This window comes from Osmerus eperlanus, chromosome 16, assembly GCF_963692335.1.
Source record: "Osmerus eperlanus chromosome 16, fOsmEpe2.1, whole genome shotgun sequence".
Classification (NCBI taxonomy): domain Eukaryota; kingdom Metazoa; phylum Chordata; class Actinopteri; order Osmeriformes; family Osmeridae; genus Osmerus; species Osmerus eperlanus.
In genome coordinates, this window is record NC_085033.1 from 13,716,276 (window position 1) to 13,739,049 (window position 22,774).

The 22,774-nt window shown below is 49.7% G+C and overlaps 1 protein-coding gene across 1 annotated transcript in view; it reads right to left on the minus strand.

Annotated features, from left to right (window-relative positions):
* Window positions 1-22,774, minus strand: part of nrp1b (neuropilin 1b) — a 39,047-nt gene that overhangs the window by 9,069 nt on the left and 7,204 nt on the right. Inside the window, exons 3-9 of the mRNA XM_062480507.1 lie at window positions 16,312-16,493; window positions 12,647-12,874; window positions 10,578-10,736; window positions 8,188-8,354; window positions 2,322-2,477; window positions 2,046-2,190; window positions 762-1,093 (exon numbers count right to left, since the gene is read on the minus strand). Coding sequence (XP_062336491.1) covers window positions 762-1,093; window positions 2,046-2,190; window positions 2,322-2,477; window positions 8,188-8,354; window positions 10,578-10,736; window positions 12,647-12,874; window positions 16,312-16,493 — 1,369 coding nt within the window. The remainder of the gene's footprint in view (window positions 1-761; window positions 1,094-2,045; window positions 2,191-2,321; window positions 2,478-8,187; window positions 8,355-10,577; window positions 10,737-12,646; window positions 12,875-16,311; window positions 16,494-22,774) is intronic.

Consider the following 22,774-nt stretch of genomic DNA (forward strand, 5'->3'; position numbering starts at 1 on the left):
ACACCGCCTGACACCACTGCTAGCCTGGTCTGGACTTCTTATATTTCATTCTGGAACCTTGTATCAAAGGGAATCCTGGTGAGGAAGTACTTCATAAACCGACTGCTGTGTGTGTGTGTGTGTGTGTGTGTGTGTGTGTGTGTGGGTGTGTGTGTGTGTGTGTGTGTGTGTGTGTGTGTGTGTGGTGTGTGTGTGTGTGTGTGTGTGTGTGTGTGGGTGTGTGTGTGTGGGTGTGTGTGTGTGGGTGTGTGTGTGTGGGTGTGTGTGTGTGGGTGTGTGTGTGTGTGGTGTGTATGTGTAGCGTGTGTAAACGGCATGTGTGTGTGTGTGTGTGAGGTGCGGCGGCTGCAGAAGACGTGCTTCCTGTGGGTGTTTGAAGCCTGCTGGCTGTGAGAGAGACAGAGACAGGAAGCAGGAGAGGAGAGCGTCTCTGGATCACACAACCATCTGGAGGAGAGGGAGTGAGGACGCATGTAGAGAGGCATGGACACTGGGCTGGTGTGTGTGTGTGCGTGCGTGAGTGTGTGTGTGTGTGCGTGTATGTGAATTAAATCAAGTCTCTGAATGAAAGCCTGAATCAACCAACTGATTAATCAATGAAGCAACCAACCGATAAGGGATTCATTCATTTTGTAGTTATTTACGATACTGATCTTGAAACGAACTAACTAGCGAACTAACGAACCAACAAACTGTTTCACTATACTTGTAATGACATCTGGTCCAGTCAAGACCAGACACACCCACACACACTTCCCTACCTTGGGCTTGGTTCCGTTATCCTCCTTCACCATGGTCCAGTCCGCCCCGTCGAGGCTGTGTCCCACCCTGAACCTCTTCATGAACACATTCTTGTCCCGGTGCCTGCCGCCCTGCACCACTAACCCGGTTAGCACCTTCTCCTGGCCCAGGTCCACCTGCAGCCACTCGTTCCTGAAGGGCTGCCGGATTTGCTGCCCGGTCCAGCCCGCCCGCCCCGTCAGCAGGCGGGCGTTCTCCGCCACCCAGTCCCGCTCGGCGTGAGACGAGGCGCTGATCTGGCCGTCGGCGATCTGGCCAGAGAGCATGCCCAGCATCCCTGAGCACGGGTAGTCTGGGGGAGGGAGGGAGGGCGGGGTTAGTGAGGGGGACGCTTGTTTTAGGGGCGCTGGAAGCTGAGGAACCATGGTACAGTGCATCCAGACTTCTCGTTAAACAGGGGAAATGTTGCAAGCGAGTGTGTGTGAGGTGAATTCTGATTTGGATGTGCACTGGCATGAGTACACACACACACACACACAGCCCCCAGAGACTGGCTGTGTCATTTCAGCTTCTTAATCATCTTCTCCGAGCGGGCTACACTCGACTCAGCACAGGGAAGACTCACTGATCCACTGACTCACTGGGTCTCTCTCGGTAGCTGAAGAGTCATGGCTGTTCTCCGCTCAACACAGAAAGAACAGTGACTCATCTCTATTCTTCCACCGTGACTCTCCTAGTGAGTCCTCACCCTCCCTGAGTCTGGCTCATCTCTAGAAACAGTCATTGTTCTCAATAAAGGGCAATATCTGATGTTTGACTGTTTACTAGCTGTGAAGACAGTTTGAGTCAGTTTGAGTCACGATGTGGTTTTGTGTGAGAGGAAACAGAGAGGGAGTAGGTACAGTATGTGTGTGTTTGTACATGTGTGTGCGTATATTTGGAGTGTGTATGACTGTACATGTGTGTCTAGGTGCGTGTGTGAGTGTGTGCAATGTGTGCGAGTATTCATATCTGTGTGCGTATGTGTCTCTGTGTGCAAGGGTGTGTGTGTGTGTGTGTATATGTGTGTCTGCTGGGGTCAGATGGCTGAGCGGTTAGGGAGTCGGGCTAGTAATCAGAAGGTTGCCGGTTCGATTCTCGGCCGTGCAAAATGACGTTGTGTCCTTGGGCAAGGCACTTCACCCTACTTGCCTCGGGGAGAATGTCCCTGTACTTACTGTAAGTCGCTCTGGATAAGAGCGTCTGCTAAATGACTAAATGTAAATGTCTCTGTGTGTGTGTGCGGGAGCGGCCAGGACACCGACCTGAGGTCCTGCAGCCGTACACTTCGAAGCGCATGCAGATGCCCTGCTCCCAGGACATGGGCCGCACGCGCACGTAGCGAGCCAGCGTCTGCTTGGGCAGGAAGCTGCGTGCCTCGTCCGTGGGGTTGTGGTTCCCCTGGAAGATCTGGAACCCACACAGAGAACAGGACGTCAGCCCCCCGCTAGAGAGACTCACCGCTCGGTCAGGAGGCCCGCGCTGTGGCAGGGTTCTGCACCCACAGGTTTGTCCTTTTTCTAGAAGGTTCTGAGTTCTACCTTCTGCTTGGAGCCCTCCTTCACGGTGACCCAGTCGTCCCCGTTGGAGCTCACGTCCACCTTGTAGGAGCGAACAAAGTAGTGCTTCTTGGTCTCCTTGGAAATGGCTCCCTGCGTGCCCACGGCCGAGATGAAGCGCAGGAATCCCAGATCCACCTGGAGACACAGAGACACACCTGGGTGAGAGGTCACCTCCACACACCTGGGTGAGAGGTCACCTCCACACACCTGGGTGAGAGGTCACCTCCACACACCTGGGTGAGAGGTCACCTCCACACACCTGGGTGAGAGGTCACCTCCACACACCTGGGTGAGAGGTCACCTCCACACACCTGGGTGAGAGATCACCTCCACACACCTGGGTGAGAGATCACCTCCACACACCTGGGTGAGAGGTCACCTCCACACACCTGGGTGAGAGATCACCTCCACACACCTGGGTGAGAGGTCACCTCCACACACCTGGGTGAGAGATCACCTCCACACACCTGGGTGAGAGGTCACCTCCACACACCTGGGTGAGAGATCACCTCCACACACCTGGGTGAGAGATCACCTCCTCACACCTGGGTGAGAGATCACCTCCACACACCCCTACAGCTACCGTAGGGTAGGCCTGAGGTCTGACAAGTGGTAGAGCGGTCTGTAGGAAGGGAGACAGATGATGGGATTAGAAGTGGTGGAAAAGTTACAGTTGGAGAGTTGGTTTTCAGTTAAAAAAAATTCTGTCAGTCAGAAAGTCTGTTTTGCTTTGAAAAGGGCCTATTGTAACTGTGGTGGTTGTTCAAAAAACGCAAGATAGCTACTTGCCTCTGCATTGTTCCTGGAGGGTAAGATTCCGGAGCAAGATAGAGTAAATGTGTGTGTGTATGTGTGTGTTGTCAAACACACTTAGTGAGAAGGTTCTAGACAGATTGCGTGTGAGAACCGGGTCTCTATCAGTCTGAACCAATTTCACGGTTGTCTGACAGCATCACTAATGAGCAGGGTGTGATGAATTGACTGTGTTTATTTGTGTGTGTGTGTGTGCTTCTAACACAAACCACGGGGATTGCTTGCGAGTGACCTTTGACCCGGGCCCTGTACATTCACAACCAGACAAACGTAAACAACAACAAACATGCGTGACTCAACCTCCCATGTGAGACCGACAGCACCAGAGGCCACTCTGACTAGACCTGTCTGAGTCTGGTCAGGCTCCTGACTGTAGAATTGTAGAAACAGACAGTCTTGGATTTTGTTAAATTCACGTGAACAGGTCCTCGCCCCTTTTTAAACTCACAGGATTCGTGTTTTGGGGAATTCCAAGGTTTTTTTGGGGTCTGAAAGCAGAAACTGGATAAGTTAAAACTGTCCTCTTTTAGACTGAAACAACGACTTTGTTTATGTTCTTGTCTTCATTCTATGAACAATTGCACTGGCCCAAATGTCTCTAAATAAACTTCCAAGAACTTACAGGAAGTCAGTCAGGCACTTACACATGAAGTGAACTAGTTCCGGCTTATGTTGAAACCAACAGCTCAACTGTGACATGACACTGGTGATACAGCACCCTTGAGTTATGTACAGTGTAAATGTGGGTGTGTAATTACATCATCAGAGACCGCTAAGACACTTGGACTGGAAGATTCTCCTGATTTAGCCTCTCTCTCTTTCCTCTCTCTCCTTCTCTGTCTTCTCTCTTTCAATCTATCTTGGTCTCTCTCTCTTTCCCCCTCTCTCTGCACCCCCCCCCCCCCAGGGGTGTCTCTCTCTCTCTCTTCTCTAGGAAAATGAAGGAAATAGTTTCCCGGGGGGGTGGGCCGGGTAACCAACAGAGCAGCAGGAGTTTTGAGGGGATGCAGAGTTCCCAGCCAGAGTCAGACACGGATTCAGAACTGAGAACGCCGGGGGGGTTCTGAGAACGTTTGGAACACGGAACACAAGCGAGGCACAATTCCAAAAGACTGTTAGAAAACTCCACCAGGAAAAACGTGACACTGACCACATACATCTGCAACAACTCCTCCACATCCTGCCCCTGCGCCTGCCAGACAGAAACTTTCACGCGGCGTCACGACAACAATGCACTGCCAAAGACGAGTCTTGACTGTCTCCTGTGTGACAGGGAAGCCCTCCAGTGTTCAGTCCTGGCCCACCGTTCCCTCCTACGTCTCCGTCTCCTCCAGCCTGGCCTCGTCCTCCAGGCTTCCTCTGAGCTGAATCAGGGACCTAATCACTCCCCCATATTCTAATTACTCAACACTTGGCACCGACGGTTTGAAAATAGTCTCGCTCAGGTCTTTAATGGAGAAAACAATGGAAGGGAGGGGGGCTGGAGGGAGGGGGTGGAGGGGGGGCTGGAGGAGGGGGGGGGTGTAGGTGGGGGTGGAGAGGGGGGTGTAGGGAGGGGGTTCATTCAAGCAGTCTGTGACTAAACGAGATTGAACAAAAACATTGGCACTTCCTTTAAAAAACAGGATATTGATGTGTTGTTTTTTTCTTTCTCTCAAGAGGAAAGCATACTTGTAATCAGTGGGCTGTGACCCACATTCTTTGTCGGATTTCTCTTTCTGTGTTTTCTTAAGAAAGTGCCGTATCTAGGAGTGAGACGGGCCAGCTCAGAGGAGAGAGAGAAGGAGAGGGAGAAGGAGAGAGAGAGGAAGAGGGAGAAGGAGAGGGAGAAGGAGAGGGAGAGGGAGAAGGAGAGGGAGATGGAGAGGGAGAAGGAGAGGGAGATGGAGAGGAAGAGGGAGATGGAGAGGGAGAAGGAGAGGGAGAAGGAGAGGCATAGGGAGATGGAGAAGGAGAGGGAGAGGCAGAGGGAGAAGGAGAGGGAAAGGCAGAGGGAGAGGGAGATGGAGAGAGAGAAGGAGAGAGAGAGATGGAGAGGGAGAGGGAGAAGGAGAGGCAGAGGGAGATGGAGAGGGAGAAGGCCCGCGACCGCATGTTCGGGCCGCGAGATGTTTGGCGAGGCGGGAAAAAACAGCACATGTTGCTTCTCTTGCTGAACACGAAGCCTTGAAGTGACAGTCCCACCCAGTGCACAGCCAGCAGCGCGTGGGCGGGTGACCCGGTCCACATAGACCACTCGGACCAGGCCTCAAGCCAGAGCAGCAGTGTTTCTAACCGGGAAAATATGCGAGAAACACAAGAAATGGCGAGGAAAAAAATTAAATAAACAGCAAGGGAAGCCAGGAGAAAGGGTGTGTGTGAAATCAAAGCGTTGGAAAAAACAAACCAGCTAGCTACAGACATGGCTATAGCGGCTACTGGGTCGAGGGGAAACAGCAGCAGTCAGCGCTAACAACCCTGCCCCCTTTAAATCATAAACTATTTAACAAGGAACTGGTTACACTGGGCTATTTTTTACCCTGACAGGGCAATTCAGCTTGAGCCAAACACCTAACAGGGAACTCTTCTCGTTTTTCAGCATTTAGCCTCTGAGATATCCCCGAGTTCAAGCCCTCGCCCTGTCAGTGCCTGTCCCTGGCCTACGGATCTAGAGTTACCGGCTGATTTGTGTCAGAGCTTCCTGTATCGGCGTTTTCAGGTTCTTCACTCCAGTCTGGAGTTTCTCAAAGCAACTCGGAAGACAGGAGATTCTACAGGGACCCTGGAGGATTCTTTGTTTTCACATTTCTGTCTTTTAAAATAAAACTCCAAATGTGTTTTCCAGATGCATACTGCTCTCTCGCCCTCCCCTCTCTCTTTTTTTTATGTTTTCCTGATTGCGTCACACAGATGAGACAAACGTTTCTCTTCAAGCAGAAGACGTTTATAAATACCGTGACTAGAAGAGGAAGGAAATATTTCCTGAGTTGACCTCATAGCTTTGAATAACATGTCAATCTACAGCAAAATGCCATATTGGAGATAGATCTTCTCTATGAACCGGAATGGATGACAGTTGGACCAATATTGGCATCTGGATGAAACTAACCTTCCAGAGTCTCAACTTTAATCATATATAGAGGATGTTGAAATAAATAATAATCTTTTAATAAAAATAATCAAAGTGCACTCCACATATACATTTGATTTATCATAACGGGGTGCAAAGTGAATGTCCTGTCCTCGACCATCCTAAATGCTCGCGCAAACTCATCGAAATAACGTTATGAATGATAGCAGTCTGAAAATAGGATCAATAAAACATAAACGTCTCAAAATGACGAATAGGGGCGTGTGTGGTGAAGGCACATGTGCATGAATTAACCATCCCATAATAGTCGTCTGAAGTAAGATGAATGGAGATCTGAGGAAAGCCACACCATGCTGGACATGAGCTAGGCTGCGCACCATACTTAATCAAATAAAATGGAAAATTCTGTCGGCAAAAACACCAGTCGTAACTCAGACGCCTTGCGAAAGCAGAGGGCCCAGAACAGCAGAGTTACTTAGTCTATAAATCACTCTGTCAGAAGGCGCCTCTACGCTGCTACACTGCGAGGAGAACTCGAACAATGTACAGTAGTTACTTTTTTTTTTTTTTTGCACCAGAGAGCATCGACTAAGACAAACTGCTTGACCCAAGTGGTTCAAGGACCAGAAATGTTCCGATGAGTCTACAAGGGGAGACAGGTCTTTGAGATTCATTCTAATACAGCCAATTAAATCAATTATGAATGTAGCCAATTAAATTAATACATATGAATACAGCCAATTAAAGCAATCCTACAGCCTATTAGCTCAACACATTTGAATTTAGCCAGTTAAATCAATACATCTGAACACAGCCAATTAAATAAAACATTTCAAGGGACCAACAAGTGACCTCAGAGTCCAGATCGACCTGTGTCTCTGTGAGATCCCTGAACCAGAAGGTGTACACCCAGTATCTTCACAGCCTGAACCCAGTCACCCCAGCCAGGGAACACAGTCACCCCAGTGTTTGTACTCTCATGATCCCTCCACTCACCCAAGAAGGAATTCCCCAGACAGACAATAACCTCTCTCTGAGGGAAAAGCTAATGCTAGTTCAAGCTGTGAGACTGACTTCCTGTGAGACTGCATCAAATCCCACAGGAAGGAAGTACTGGTGTGTTCTCACCGTCAGGGGCATTGTGGGTCTTCCTCCTAGTTCCTGTCCACCACAATAGGCCGGGACTGGGCCCCGCCCTGTTTGGGTTAGGGTTAAGTATAAGACCTCTCCTATCTTCCTTCACTCCCTCAGAACATCCTAGATAAGACACTGGGGATGGGAGTGTGTGTGTGTGTGTGCGTGTCGGTGGGAGTGTGTGTGTGAGGGGGGGTATTAAGTAAATAAACGAAAAATAACTCAGTACTGCAAGCCAATTTCCCTCCAATGACCACCACGTGAACAAGCTTCAGGGAGAAGGTGTGATGTTGTGCAGATTGAACCGGATGAGTCCGGTTTATGACAGGAGAAGGGCAGTGTACGTTAGCCCTGGAGGCGAGATGCTACAGGACTTGCTGGTGGCGGGGACATACATAAGATAAACAGGTGCCTCGCTCCCGTACTTATAAATAACCACATACGAGTCCTCGTGTTTGTGTTATGCTTTCAAAGCAGGGATGGGTTGCGATGTGCCACATTCTGCACACTGTACTTCACTGTAACAGTAGCTAGTGATGTGGCTTATTTTGGTGGTGAGATTATTTATGTCTTTGACTAAATGACAAACTCACAGAAACTTTTTTGGTGTGTTTTTTTTAACCTTTTAAACCCTTTGTTAACATGAAGCTTTTATTAATAAATGTTTTTACCCCTTTTTAATCCATCGGCTCAAAATATTGCAGTGACGCCTAGCCTTTGTCTTACAGAAGGCCTACCTCACTGTAATCATGCTATAGGTAGCGTGTAACTAACTTGGCAGTATCCATGCTATTGATCAGTTTAGCGGCTAGTTAGCTCATAGCCTACCTGTATCCACTCCCTGGCGGAGTCGTCCGAGGGCGTCCATCCGTTCTCCTTGTAGTTGAGACGTGATCGCTCCGGCGCCCAGTTGGGGTTGTACTGTGAAGAAGCGCTGATCTGGTCAGAAGTGATCTCCCCTGACTCCATGCCCATAGCTTCCACACACGCAAAGTCTGTTGGCAACAGAGGATGTGGAAATGATTTAGCAAACAGTGTAGCCTATAGCCTACATCCTGTCGACAGTTATATTTTGGCCTATCGCTTTACTCGTGGAATGACATGCTAACAATGATTAGTGTGACCGATTACAGACAGGTATTGGATGATTGAGTGGAACATTTGTAGGCGACCAGTTGATACGTCGTCGACTCCGAACATTCACAACCTAGTGACTTATGTAAATAGATTACAATAAACGTATTGAGAAATGCCATTCTAGCGACATGAGATATGGGAACTTCCTTGGGACTTGAACGCAACTCTGAATTCCCCTCAGATAGAAGCAATTCAGATAAGAGTAATGGATTTCTACTGTGCTTTATCCGGAAATAAATGTCCCGGCTGTTTCCCTCCGCTTAGCAGAAATAAGAGAGCGTGGTCATGTATTTCTCAACCATGCCTACTGGGAGATTACACTCCAGAAGGACTTCTCAGTTGAGAGATCCACTCCAAATATTCAAGCTGGAACTTCCAAAGAGCGTGCAGCTCTTCAGAAGTTCTTGTAAATGTTTTTCACGAGCTGTCCCCCCAGGTGACCCGTCCTTCAATGTTAGTGTCTGGGAGCTGACACAGCCCTGGGGGTTTCTGCCCTGTCTGACACACACACTCACACACACTCACACACACTCACACACACACACACACACACACACACACACACACACACACACGCACACACACACACACACACACACACCCCCACACACACACACACAGACAGGGAGTCAGGGCCAAAAGCTAATTCCACTCTAGTGTGTTCTTTTAAGGATGCTCCCAGCAGGGGGTATGGGTTGCACAGCATGTGTGTCTGTGTGTTGTGTGTGAGTGTGTATGTTAATGGAGGGGTGGGGGGGCGGCTGGAGACGCAAGGTCTGCCTGACCCCCCCTGACACTCACAGCCCACAAAAACACAAACTTGTCACAACATTGTAAACACAGGCCCAGATTCCCCCCCCACCCCCCAGACCAGGGAGCTACTGAAACAGGGAGCTAATTCTCTCCTATCTATTCATGAGGCATTAGACCTGGACTTGACTGATATCACACCACCCAAATCACCATCCTCAAAGACCTTATCTGACACATATTCTCTCGCTCTCTTGCTCGCTCTCGCTCTCTCTCTCTCCTTCTCCTCACATCACAGTCACAGCATGAGGTGCTGATGACAGGCGAGATAAGATAAAGACGTTTGGAAGAAAGTGAAGAAATAAAGATATCTGACAACTATCTTCTTTTATTTTGCGCTGTCCTCCCAAGTAATGAAAAAAATGTATTAGGAAAGTTTTCCAAAAGAGTTTGGGGAATACACACACACAGACATACACATACACACACTAACATATAACATACACACACACATACACAAAAAGTGATAGTAAATGTTGTGGAAAAGTTGATGTGATTCGGTTCACTAGGGGGCCTTCATTTCAATCTGTCACGCCTAGCTGGAGAACTGGTGATGGGAGAACTCATCCCTCCACACGTATGGGTCCGCTGTGAAAACACTACTGCCGGCCAGCCCTCTGTGTGTGTGTGTGTGTCTGCAAGGCAGAGTGTGTGAGACTAAGTGTGTAAGAATAGGTTTGTATTTGTCATGGAAAGAATGTGAATTCATCTGTGTGTGTGTGTGTGTCGACAGCCATCTGGGATAATTAGAGCTGTGTCTTAACACCAGCTCTCCTCTTAGCCATCCGGAGAACTGCTTTTTGGACAGATTAACATCTGATGGGGGACCTGTGTGCACCAAAACAAACACACGTACGCGCACACACACACATACTCATACACAAGCGTATACGCTCAGGAGCACACACACACGCATTCCTTCACAGGGTGAACGAGTCAGGTGACCCGGCTGTTCCTCTGGGGCCCTAAATTATCCGCAGTAATCTGGGGAAATTCCAACATGACAGTCTTCGTGAAATCGTTCATCTGGACTGATAGGACAGACCCCACAAACACGCCAGCAACTACAAAAACACTGCAAGAGGGGCAAGATCTAACGGTCATCAACAACCAAATGACACAGGCACACAATCCAACTCTGCTCCACAACTACAGTGGAAACACATGTTCTGTGTTCTGACTGGAGAGAGGGTGGTGCAGAGAGGGTGGTGCAGAGAGGGTGGTGCAGAGAGCGTGAGTGTTGTACGTGTGTAAGCTGCGCCCAGACTCACCCTCCGAGGCCTCGGGCCGCTCGCGGACCGTGTAGTTGGCAGAGAAGCCCTCCTTGGCGATGGCGTTGTCCGTGGTGATGGTCATGGACAGGATGCCCGTGTAGGAGAAGACACGGCCCGGGGAACTCTGGCCACAGTAGCGCCCGATGTGGGGGCCCACTGGAGGGGAGAGGGGGAGGAGGAAAGAAGAATAGTGGAAGGGTAGGAAGAGATACAGAGAAAGAGAGATACGGAGAAATGGAGAGAGAGAGAGAGAGAGAGAGAGAGAGATAGAGAGAAGGGGGAGAGAGGAAACGAGAGGAGGGAGGTGAGAAATAAAGAGAGAGAGAGGGATAGGTAGAGAGATGGAGAGGGAGGGAGATATAGAGAGAAGGGAGAGAGAGGAGGGAGGTGAGAAATAGAGAGAGAGAGGGATAGGTAGAGAGATGGAGAGAGAGAGAGAGATCAGAAGAGGAGAGAGAGGAAGAAATTGGAAAAAGAAGAGGTTGATGAAAAAAGAAAGGGGAAGAGAGGAGGAAAAGAGAAATCTGTCAGCTTCATCAACACTAAGCAACTAAAGTATCAGTCTCCATCAGTCTCCAGTCCTCTTTCTTATTGGCTAATAAGAAAACATGACCTACTTAAAACCACAAAGTCAGAACACTTAGAGAATATAGAATGTGAATATAGATTCAACAACTCCTCCCCTCTCACTTGTCATTTGGGGTGTGATGTGCTCGTGCTGCCAGCCAGGTAACTGGCACATTCCCAGGGTTCCTCACTTACACCTGCCACAGGTGTCCCATTCCCATCATTGAAATTTACATTTAGTCATTTAGCAGACGCTCTTATCCAGAGCTACTTACAGTAAGTACAGGGACATTCCCCCGAGGCAAGTAGGGTGAAGTGCCTTGCCCAAGGACACAACGTCAGTTGGCATGATCAGGAATCGAACCGGCAACCTTCTGATTAATAGCCCGATTCCCTAACCGCTCAGCCATCTAACCCCCCATCAAGCTCTTCTTGAGCCGTTACCTGAAGTATTCTTTCTGAGCCGTTTCAACGATCAAACGGTTTTAGGGTCAGAAAAGAGTTCATGTTTTCAGAAGACTGCAGCGTGTGTGCCTTCACATACACCGCACGCTGTACAAACACGCTGCTCCGGACCATCTCACACATACACCGCACGCTGTACAAACACGCTGCTCCGGACCATCTCCCAGAGATCTGTCTCGCTTCATCCTCCGGGACCTACATTGTCTGTTATCTTTGTTGTCACACACACACACACTGTCACACACACACTGTCACACACATACACACACACACACACACACACACACAATGGCCAGGAACATAGAGCGTTGGCAGACATGATAAGCAGAGAACACACAGGTCTGGAGGGAAGAGGGAGCCAGCAACGTGATGTTTGCTGGCGTCACCTGAAAGCGAGCGCTTGTGCGGTTCGGCCTTTTCTTTAGAGCCGCGCCAGTCATCTGGTTGGCATGGCGCCAGGATCGAGGAGGAAGTCCTCTGATGCCAGCCAATCAGAGAGGTGGGCATCTGGGAACCATGGCGCCCTGGCACTCATCAGAAGACTCACAATCTATAGACTTCCTGTCTTTCTCTCTGAGCCGGAGACCAATCACGCAACAATGCAGTCTGGGAAATGTAGTCCAGAGGGGAAACACATCATGGGGGCATAATGGACATTCTGTCTCATTGATCTGTACTGTTGATGCCTGCAGGCCTCAGGGGAAGGATGCTTTGTTGTCGATAAAAAGCTCAGTCTTCTGCGCTCAGTCTTCTCCTCATCGCATTTTCTTTTCTTTTTTTCTGTCTGTCTTCCCCCCCCTCTCTCTGTCTCTCTGTCTCTCTGTATCTCTCTCTCTCTCTCTCTCTCTCTCTGTCTCTGTCGCTGTCTCTCTCTGTCTCTCTCTCTCTTTTCTTTCACCCTTGGTTCGGACCCACCCACCCCCTCCCTCTCCCCTCCTCTCTCCCTCCTTCCACCCTCACAACCCCATCACTCACTTCCTCTCCTCCCCTCTCTCCTTCCTGTCACTCTCCCTCCTCCCCTCGCTCCCCCTCACCTGTGGGATAGCCGTCCCAGATTTCCAGCCAATCGTAGCGGCAGATGGCTCCTGGGGGCGGAGTCGTGTCAGGCTCCATGTCGAAGCTGTCGAACTCCACCAGAATCTCTGCCATCTTGGGGGCGAAGATCATGAAGGTGCAGTCCAGGTTGTTGGGGTACTTGTCTGGGAACCCTGGGGTCCTAATCACCCCTCTGGAGGCAGTGAAGTTCCTGGAACACTCAGGACCTGAGGAGATGGGAGGACACGTTTAAAAAATATTTATACAATATATTTGTCAAATTTTGAGTTAATACAATCCGTTACATTTTAATGTCATTTTTTGAGAATTCATTTTACATTCAATGCAATTAACATTAAACAATTTTCTGTTATTTTCTGTTGTACTCTATTATTTATTTTTTAGACACTCAAGGATGAAAGTCAAGCAAACAAAACATCAAAATAATGTCACACATTATGTGTGCGCTAGCTCCATCCTACAGCAGGTTAAATGACATACAGGAGACACAAATCCAAACACAAATCCAGCTATGTCTTGTATTACCGGAACTGTTTCCAATTCACTTTTATCAGACAATCAAGGAAGCGTCTTTCAATTTGCTGATTGGCCCCTTGGTGCCAGAGTGTGTTTCTGTCTGTGTTTTGACTGGGGAGGGGATGGGCAAGGGGGAATGGTATTTATTGAGCGCAGACGCAGAGACTTGTTTATGGAGACCAACAAACCCCCTCATCACCTATCACCGTCTCCACCCCCTCACCCCACCCCCATGCAACCCCTGTATGTATGTACTCTAACATGTAAGTCCTTCACCGAACCCTCTCTAGACCAACTCCTCTTCCCTCCACAGGGAGACCCTCATCTAAGCCGCAGTTTGAAGTGGTGACGGAAAAATTGGCGTTTTCCAAAACCGCCAGACATGTGTTTTTGGTTAGAGGAAGCCAGAGAAAGCGTAGTAAGAGGAGAGAAGCAGACGAATATAGAGCCTCAGCCCCTGAAGAGGACTCGTATCTATCATTTATCAAAACCACAGACGCATATTATGTGGTGAATGAGGGGCGGGGCTCCCGGGGAAGTGACCAATCATTATTCCCCCCCATATTCATTAGTCAGGGGTTGCGCCCCCTGTGATTCGCTATCTTTAACACAAATGGTGCTTGTCAGACAGCATTATGGGAAATGTTTATGACAATCTAGCAGCGTTCCTTTTCTTTTGGTAATGATAGACTTTGAGGGAGAGGGAGGGAAAGAGAGAGAGAGAAAGAGTGGAAGGGAGAGAGAGAGGGAGGCAGGGAAAGGTTGAGAGAGAGGAAGGGAGGGAGGGAGGGAGGAAGGGAGGGAGGGAGGGAGGGAGGGAGGGAGAAAAAGGGAGGGTACTAGAGTCAGATGAAGAGAGTGAAAGCTGAGGGACAGAGATGCCCCACGTCTCCATGGGAACGGTGATGGAGGGGAAGTTACAATATGCTGCTGGTCATGCACGAGATGTTAAATGTTCCAGGAGGGACATGTAACATGTCATGTAGCTGATGCCACTGTCGTTTTGAACACAGGTGGAGACGACCCACATACAGCCCTCAATACGCACACACACACACACACACACACACACCAACACATATACACACGTGTACTAACACACATTCACACACACACACGCACAGTCCCCCTCCCTGTCCTAGATTCTGCAGTCCTTTCTCTGCCAGAGCATCCATCTCGTGTGTGGGTCACCTCTGGAGGCTCCAAGGACAAACAGGCCATTAGCTAAATGAGCCTGGGGTTTCCTGCACCTTTCTGGTCCACACACAAACACACACATACACACTCAAATACTCACGCACACACACACTGAAACATGCACACACACACACACACACACACACAAACATGCATACACATACACACACACTGAAACATGCACACACACACACACACACACACACACACTGAAACATGCACACACACACATACACACCCACATGCACACACATGCACACACACAGAAACATGCACACACACACACGTGCGCTTTCACACATACAAGCTTCCCTTGGTTCCGTCAGAGCGGTAGCTGAGATGGGCAGGAAGAGAACAAGAAAACAGGAAGCCGGGTGCTTTTGTCTCCCAGAACGCAGGACGTGGTCGTGGGCGGCACACAGGGGATCAGAGACAACGAGGGGACGGCCCGGGCCTCTCCAGAGACAACCGCTAACCCGCTCTCCTCACATCACCGCCTCGCATCATAGAGGAAAGAACTAGAACTCTGGAACAGTTGGAACACGATTGCCTCGCATCACAGAGGAAAGAACTAGAACTCTGGGACAGTTGGAACACGATTGCGGTGTCACCAGTCAGTTCAATCTGCCAACCTTTTCGCAGGGGAAACGCTTTAAGATCACACAGGGTCTCCCTCTGGCTTTTCCAGACTAGGCCGACCAGTTCATCACTCAGACACAGAAGCAAACAGCCGGTGTTTCTACACTCACGTCCAGTCAGTCCTCTCTAATGTGTGTCCATGGAAAGAGAGCCTGGAGCTGTTTCCCCCGAAAAGGGTCCTAAAGACCTTGGCTATGGGCCCCAAAGGACTCATCCATAGAGGGCGTGTTTAGGGGAGCGCTGGATTCCTCTTTATTGAACTGCTCCCCATTGGCATCAATTCAAGTGGACCCTGGAGGCCTGATGATAAGATGGATGATAGCCTTTATGATAGCCTGGATGATGGCATGGATGAGATTCTGGATGATGGCCTGGATGATAGTCTGGATGATGGCCTGGATGATGGCCTGGATGATAGCTTGGATGATGGCCTGGATGATAGGGATGTGAAGCAGGGGTAACTGAGTTCCTTCCCTCACTGTCCAACAACGACAGGAATGTTTACACAAGCCTGTGTGCCCAGCATCCTGTCCCACTGGGGAAGACAGGGCCCAGCCCAGTCTGAGACTCTGGGCTTGTTTGGCCCAGTCTGAAATTCGGGGCTTGTTTGGTCCAGTCTGAAACTCTGGGCTCGTTTGGTCCAGTCTGAAACTCTGGGCTCGTTTGGTCCAGCTCGGAAATCTGGGCTTGTTTGTCTCAGGTTCAGATATGATCTTTGGGAGTAGAGTGTTAGAGGTCCTTGTAGACTGTTGTGTTTGCTTGTCAGAACTCCGGCTTTTGTGTCAGATGTTTTACCGTGATTGTGGTCAAGCTAGGGAAGTACTGTTGCAGTCACTCATAAAAAAACAACCAAATTGATCCGTTAAGGAGTAGCGTCACACATATGTGATTCTGAACATTCCAACCGACTATTTTCCGATAGACAAAAACTATATGACAAACGTTATAGTATGGCTTCAAAATTTACAATTAGGAGGCAACAAGTAACACTAGCAGGTAGTAGCATTGCTACGAGTATTATGCTAGGTTGCTAGGTAACGGAAGCTAACTAAAACTAGCTAGCTTCCGTTTTGGAAAAATAACTCACTCCTTAAAAAGGTTAAAGAGATGAAGAGATAATTAAAAAAAAATATTTAAAGAAATCCAACAGAACCACCCCTGACCCACCTCTTCATGCAAAAACAATCCCTTTGTACAAAAGCATCTGATAAAACCAAATCCAAACCAAATCTGATAAAACCAAATCAACTCAAATCAAACAGTATCTGTGTGGGCATGCGTGGAGTCCGACCTGTCTTGAAGACCTCGTAGCGAACGGAGAACCCGGCTCCGTGCGTCTCGTAGTCGGACACAAACTTGATGAGCAACTGGCCCCCGCTGGAGATGATGGGGGTGGGGGCGATCTTCCCACAGAACTTCCCCAAGGTGGGGGCCTTCTCGTCCCCACCGTTAAACACCTCCACGTAGTCATACCTGGGGGGGGGGGGGGGGGGGGCAGGGAGGGTGGGGGGGGGCACAGTTAGTTACATGGTACTGGTCTTAAATACTGTATATGGTAATGTATTTCTCCATATGAAACCCATACAACCACCAATGGAACACACACACATAGCAATAAAGCATACGATATATCGTACGGAAACACATCATGAATAACTAACTCCATGTGTTTTAGTTCGGCCTAGTCGACGACACCGCCTGCTACTGTAGCTCACTTTGCCTCCTCTCTCCCGCAGAGGGCCTGAGAACACAGACAGAGCCTCTCTACTGCTCCCTGGGAACCAGCGTAGGAGAGACCCTCCCTGGGTTCACCGTCCCACACACCCCCCAGTAAATCAAAGCTCGTCTCCGTCGACCTGCGGGTGACTTCTAAACCCGTGTCTTCTCCTTGGAAGAAAGTCATCTTTTGAAGACTAAGTATGATGTGGGGGTTGAGGTCTCCATGGTGGCGGGGTGAGAGAGAGCGATCCTGGCAGGACGTGAGTTAGTGGGTGAGTGGAGGAGCTCCGTGGATCAGAGAGCCGAGAGGATGACTTCATCTGTCTCCGTTATCTATGTGACCCTTCGGCCGAGTCCGTCATTCTTTACAGCCAGAAGCAGGCCTGTTTCGGTCGTCCAGAATCAGGGAGTGTGTCTGTGTGGGAGTGTTTATGTGTGTGGGTGTGTGTGTGTGTGTGTGTGTGTGTGTGAGGGACAAATAGTTGAAATGCCTGTGTGTGTGTGTGTGTGTGTGCGTGTCTGTGTGCGACTGAAAAAGAAATGTGCTGTGAGAAAGTGTGAGAGCCAGACAGACATGGGGTGAAAAAGGAACCCAACCCTGTCTGTCTAAAACACTGGAGCTAATTCAATTACAGGCCCTTTAGACTGGGTGCACCAGCTCGCTCATGTGCGACTGTGGTCTGTGTGTGTGTATGTGTGTGTGTGTGTCACTGCATGTACAGGAGCTAAAGAGGTGAGACTTAAGACGTGATGTTTTTAGTCCAGAGTCAGACCGCTTCCTGTCTGGGGCAGCTGTGGAAACTTGTCTCAGGTCCGGCCTCCACACATACGACGACTCTGCGAGATCAGCAGCTTTCACCTGAGCTTCAAACCTGGCGGCCCACGCAACCACACAGACAAGGCCAATCTCCGTGAGCTCGCGGAGGAATTTCACTGTTGACGCGGTTTTCTCGCGTCCAACAACGTAATCGCTTTTTTTTTTTAAGCGCTCACAGTGAGGGTTATTTGAGACAACGGTCTTATGCGTTGAGTCTACGGGTTGCCAGGTTTGTTTTCTCTAGCAGATCTTTGGATTTGGGTTTCTCTGTATAAACCACACAGTGGACACATGGGAAGCATGTGAACTAACGGACGTCGACCACATAAACTCTTTAAGTAAACATTAACAGACTGGGGGTGGTGGTGGGGGGCTCCTGGGATTCGCTAGTGAGGAGGGCAAAGGTAAACTGGAGCACTCTCAAATTCCTAAACGCCTCCTCCTTTTAATAACATCAGGGTATATCCTTGTGTTTCAGTTTATTTGTGTTAATTCTACTGTAATTTCTCGTACCGAGCTACGCTAACAAACAAGGAAGAAAATGAAGCGAGCTAAACGTTTTCATGACTGACCTGGACGCGTACTGAAGCGTTTTCATCGGTCACATGACTGACCTGGACGCGTACTGAAGCGTTTTCACCGGTCACATGACTGACCTGGACGCGTACTGAAGCGTTTTCACCGGTCACATGACTGACCTGGACGCATACTGAAGCGTTTTAGAACGCTGCTGTGGAACAACCATTGTGCACCAAGTTCATATTTCACAGCTATTTTTATTGGATTTGTTACAAGTAATTATTACAAAACATTCACACACCATGTGGTACTTGTAAATCAAGATGTTATCTCCATCTTTCTGTCTACCTCCTACTATCAAGTTCCTCTTTGAGAGCATTGAATTCAGAAAACCCAAAATATTTCCGTGCTGCTGGAAAACATTACTGTCAACACCCTCAAAAAACATTAACATACTTCAATTGCGATAGTAGAAGTCTTTTCGCACCTGTAATTCATTGGTTAAACACTTAGCTAGGGGCATAAACATGTTTTGATAAACCTCTTAAACCGAGAGGGTGTAGAATATATGTACTCTTTTCACTGGAGACTTTACAAGACCTGAGAGGGAGAGAGAAGTGCCCTCATATAAGCACTGTACAGCTTCTGGTCATGATGTGCATGAATAGAACCTTTCTATTCATGATGCACTTCTCCCAAACATAGACAGAGACATGACACACACACACCACAGACACACACACACACTACACACACTCCACAGACACAATCACATACACACACCACATACACATGCACATACACACACACTCCACAGACACACACACACACACACACACACACTAGAGTCAGGGGGTGGGAGAACATAAATGCATGTCCCCAGCCCCTCCCCTCCCCCCTTCCTCTCCCCTCCCTCCCCTCCCCCTCCCCCCCCCGACTCCCAGCCCCCAGCCTCATCACACACAGAGATCCTATAGGAGATGCTGGCTGTTTCTATTCTCTCAACACAATCGTCTACAGTGAGAAGAGGGCCTTGCTGAAGAGCACATGAGATTTAAACCGGCAACACTCTTGTCCCGAAACCATCTTAGTACAAACTTGACCGCTGAGGTTGTTGTGTTCTAGTGACAATAACATTCGTTTAGCAAACGCTGAACAACAAACGCCAATCAGCTTACAGTACAGGATGGATTTGAACCTGCAATTTCTGCAGTCAAGCGATCTAACCACTGAGCTATACACAACTACTTTGTCTGTCTGCAGCATGGTTGTTGTGTTAGTGTGTCTACAGTAGACCGGTCGATGGTTTATAGCAGAAGACGGTTAGTTGTGTCATTGTGCCTGCAGTTGGCAGCTTGTGTGTTATTCTGGGGTTGTGTCTTCCCCTGGTTACATTCCTCAGCTTCATCTGGAAGGTATCATCGGCCTGTTTATAGGCCCAGTTATAGTTTTGTTCTGTTCACCTCACACACACACACACACTGGGAGTGACTCAGCCTGCCTGCGGAGAAGTCTGCATCCCTCCCTCCTCTCCTCCCCTTCCTCCCTTCTCTTCTCCCTCTCCTCCCTTCTCTTCTACCTCTCCTCCCTTCTCTTCTACATCTTCGCTGTAGTCTCTTCTCTTTATACCTCCCTTACTCCATCCCTCCCTCCTCTCCTCCCCTTCTCTTCTCCCTCTCCTCCTCCCTTCTCTTCTACTTCTTCGCTGTAGTCTCCTCTCTTTATACCTCCCTTACTCCATCCCTGCATCCTCTCCTCCCCCTCCTCCCTTCCTTCCTCTCCTCCCCCTCCTCCTCCCTTCCTCCCTAACTCTGTTCCCCTCTCCCTTTATCACTCCTTCCTTTCTCTCTTCGAACTCCACTCCTCCACTCTTCTGTCTCCTGTATTTTTTATCACTTTCCATCCATCACTCCCTCGCTCCTCCCTCCTCCCCCTCTTTCTAACCTACTTTCACCGTTCACTTTCTGTGCCCAACTCCATTTGTCTTCCTATCTTCTTCTCCTTTCAATCATCCTCTCCCCTTCCTCCAATCTCTGCCCTCTTCTCTTCCTGTCCTCCTTTCCTCTCCTCCTCATCCCTCTCTCCCTCCTCTCCTCCTCATCCCTCTCTCCCTCCCGGAGTGAAGTCATTAATGATTCCACTAGTGCAGTGACACCCTGGGTTAATTCAGCCTGCAGAGGTGAATTGAGTGGAAATTGGAGGGTGTCCACACACACACACTCACACACACACTCACACACACACACCACAGGCCCCCCTCCAGGAGAGGTAGGGAACTGAGATCACAATTACAAAGCAGCTCAGTGTTTGAGAGGAGGCGATAGGACAGTCAGACACACACTCCCACGTACACACACACACACACACACACACACACACAGGAGAGCGTCCTCGCGGTTCCCCTCCAGACACTAGAATTAGTTACAACCTCACAGATGGTGTGTGTTTGAGCAGAACACTACCTTGCCCCCTGCCGAGTCAGACACCAGCCCCTGCCTGCATCACACCTCCCACGCCTACCCTCTCTCTCTCTCGCTCTCTCTCACACACACACACACACACACACACACACGCATACACAAACATACACGCACACACAAACATGCAAACTTACACACAGACACACACACACAAACCTGCATACACACTCAAGCACACACACACACGCGCACACTTCGCTCCATTTGCAGTTAAATTGGGCCAGGCGGCCAAGGATGAGGCACCCCATCCGTTGCCCAGCCCCCTCCCTACCAAACACCAATCGTGAGGCAACCCCCCTCCCCCGCCCCCCCCTCCCCCGCCCCCCCATCCCCAAAAAAAGCCTCGACAGTCAATCCTGCAGGGAAATTAAACAGAGAGAGAAAGAGGTGGAACTCTCCTCCTCTTTCTCATTTGTTTCTCTAATCCTATCGACGATGGAGTTGTATTTAGGCCGGGCGTGAAACAAGCGAGCCAGCAAGCTAGCAGGAGGTCCGCTTGGAATGGGACTACTGTACGCCAAGCGTTAGTGTTTTCTTACCGGGGGGGGGTCAGTGTGTATCAGTATCACACGTACCACAACAGACATGGCAGCTGTTGCATTTCAATACCGCCGTTTATCAACGTGTGGCTGTGGCTGTCCAGGCAGGCTTTGCTCAAGTGAGGGTGTGAGCCTGTCTTTCAAGCTCTTCAGGAAAGAAGCTTCGGTCTGGTTGTACAATGCACCAGGCATGTCAAATGAAGCTTTTCCAGTTTCTTGCCACAGCAGATTTGTCTGAAACTACAACCAACATCTGAATGAAAGCGTGTCACTAAACCCACCTGCCCCGACCAGCCTCGAGTTCAAACAAACGTCTCCGGAGTCGCTCTCTCGCACGCCTCTCCTGGACAGGAGACGGTTTTACACCTGAGAGGACGAGGGAGAGGGAAGGCAGTTTTGTCGAATCACACTCCATCCATACCTCCACACCTCGACGCGAAGGTAGAGCGAGCGGAAGGGAAACTAAGAAACACCCGGTCTCTTAAACGTGAGATTCTGACGCGGGCTTGTGTTCATGCGAGGCTGGAGACATGTTCATCTCCCTGCGCTGACCGGGGGGGGGCCAGGCCTCGCAGAGAACCACCCTCAGACTTTGTTCAGAACATATGACTTTAATTAACGTAGCGTGGCACTAAGCCCTCAGCCCCCCGTGGCTGTTTCTACCGCTCTGTAACGGCTTCCCGTCAGCGCTTTTGACAGACCGGACAGGAAGTAACGAGAGAGAGGGGGGGAGAGGGAGAGAGAGTGTGGTAGTGATAGAGAGAGTAAAAGAGAGAGGAAGGGAGAACAAGAGAGAGAGAGAGTGATAGACAGTGAGAGAAAGAGATAGAGAGAAACAGAGAGAAAGGTAAGAGAGAGATAGAGAGAGAGAGAGAGAGAGAGAGAGAGAGAGAGAGAGAGAGAGAGAGAGAGAGAGTCAGACTGTCAGAGAGGCTGCATCGAAGGCTCTTCCTTCTGAAAGGAGAACTCTTGTCTCCTGACGGGGGTGTCTCTGGCCCGGCCCTGCCAGGTGGGTGGGCCCAGGGTGGGTGGGGGTTACCGCGAGTGTCTGGAGACCCCCCACAGAGATAGACCGTCTACCATCCATGGAAGAAAACAAAAAACAAGTCAAGAAGCAAGAATCAACAACCTTTGCATAATATATGTTTAGTCACACTGACACTAACTCACAGACATCCTGTAGCATCTCACCGCTCCCCCCCCCCCAACCCCCCCCCGCCTCCTCCCTCAAGTCCATTCCTGACCAATCACCTCACAGCCCCTCCTATGTTTCGCACCCAGCTTCACTTCACTCAGAACTCAGTTTTGTTTTCCTACCAGATCACTATCTGCTCTGACAACACTCTGGATCCCGGCTACACGGCGGCGCTGAGCCCAGCTCCGGGATCCCATTGGCTGGGAGGCCGCGGTCCCGTCTCCCCCGACGACAAACAAAGCGCCTCTGTGAGTCCAGGCAGACCGGGAGGTCGCCCTGAGGGAAGGTCTGAGGGAGGAGATGGGACACATTCCTCCGCTCCTCAGCACCGACATAGACCCCTCATTGTCCACCCAGTACTGTGACTCTGCGGCCATTTTGGATCAAAAGAGATGTGGGTTTCCTGTCTGTCCTATGTTGAAGGGCCAGAGGAACGGTGGAGATGAAGACACGTCTGTCTGACCTCTGAACTCAGACCCCCTACC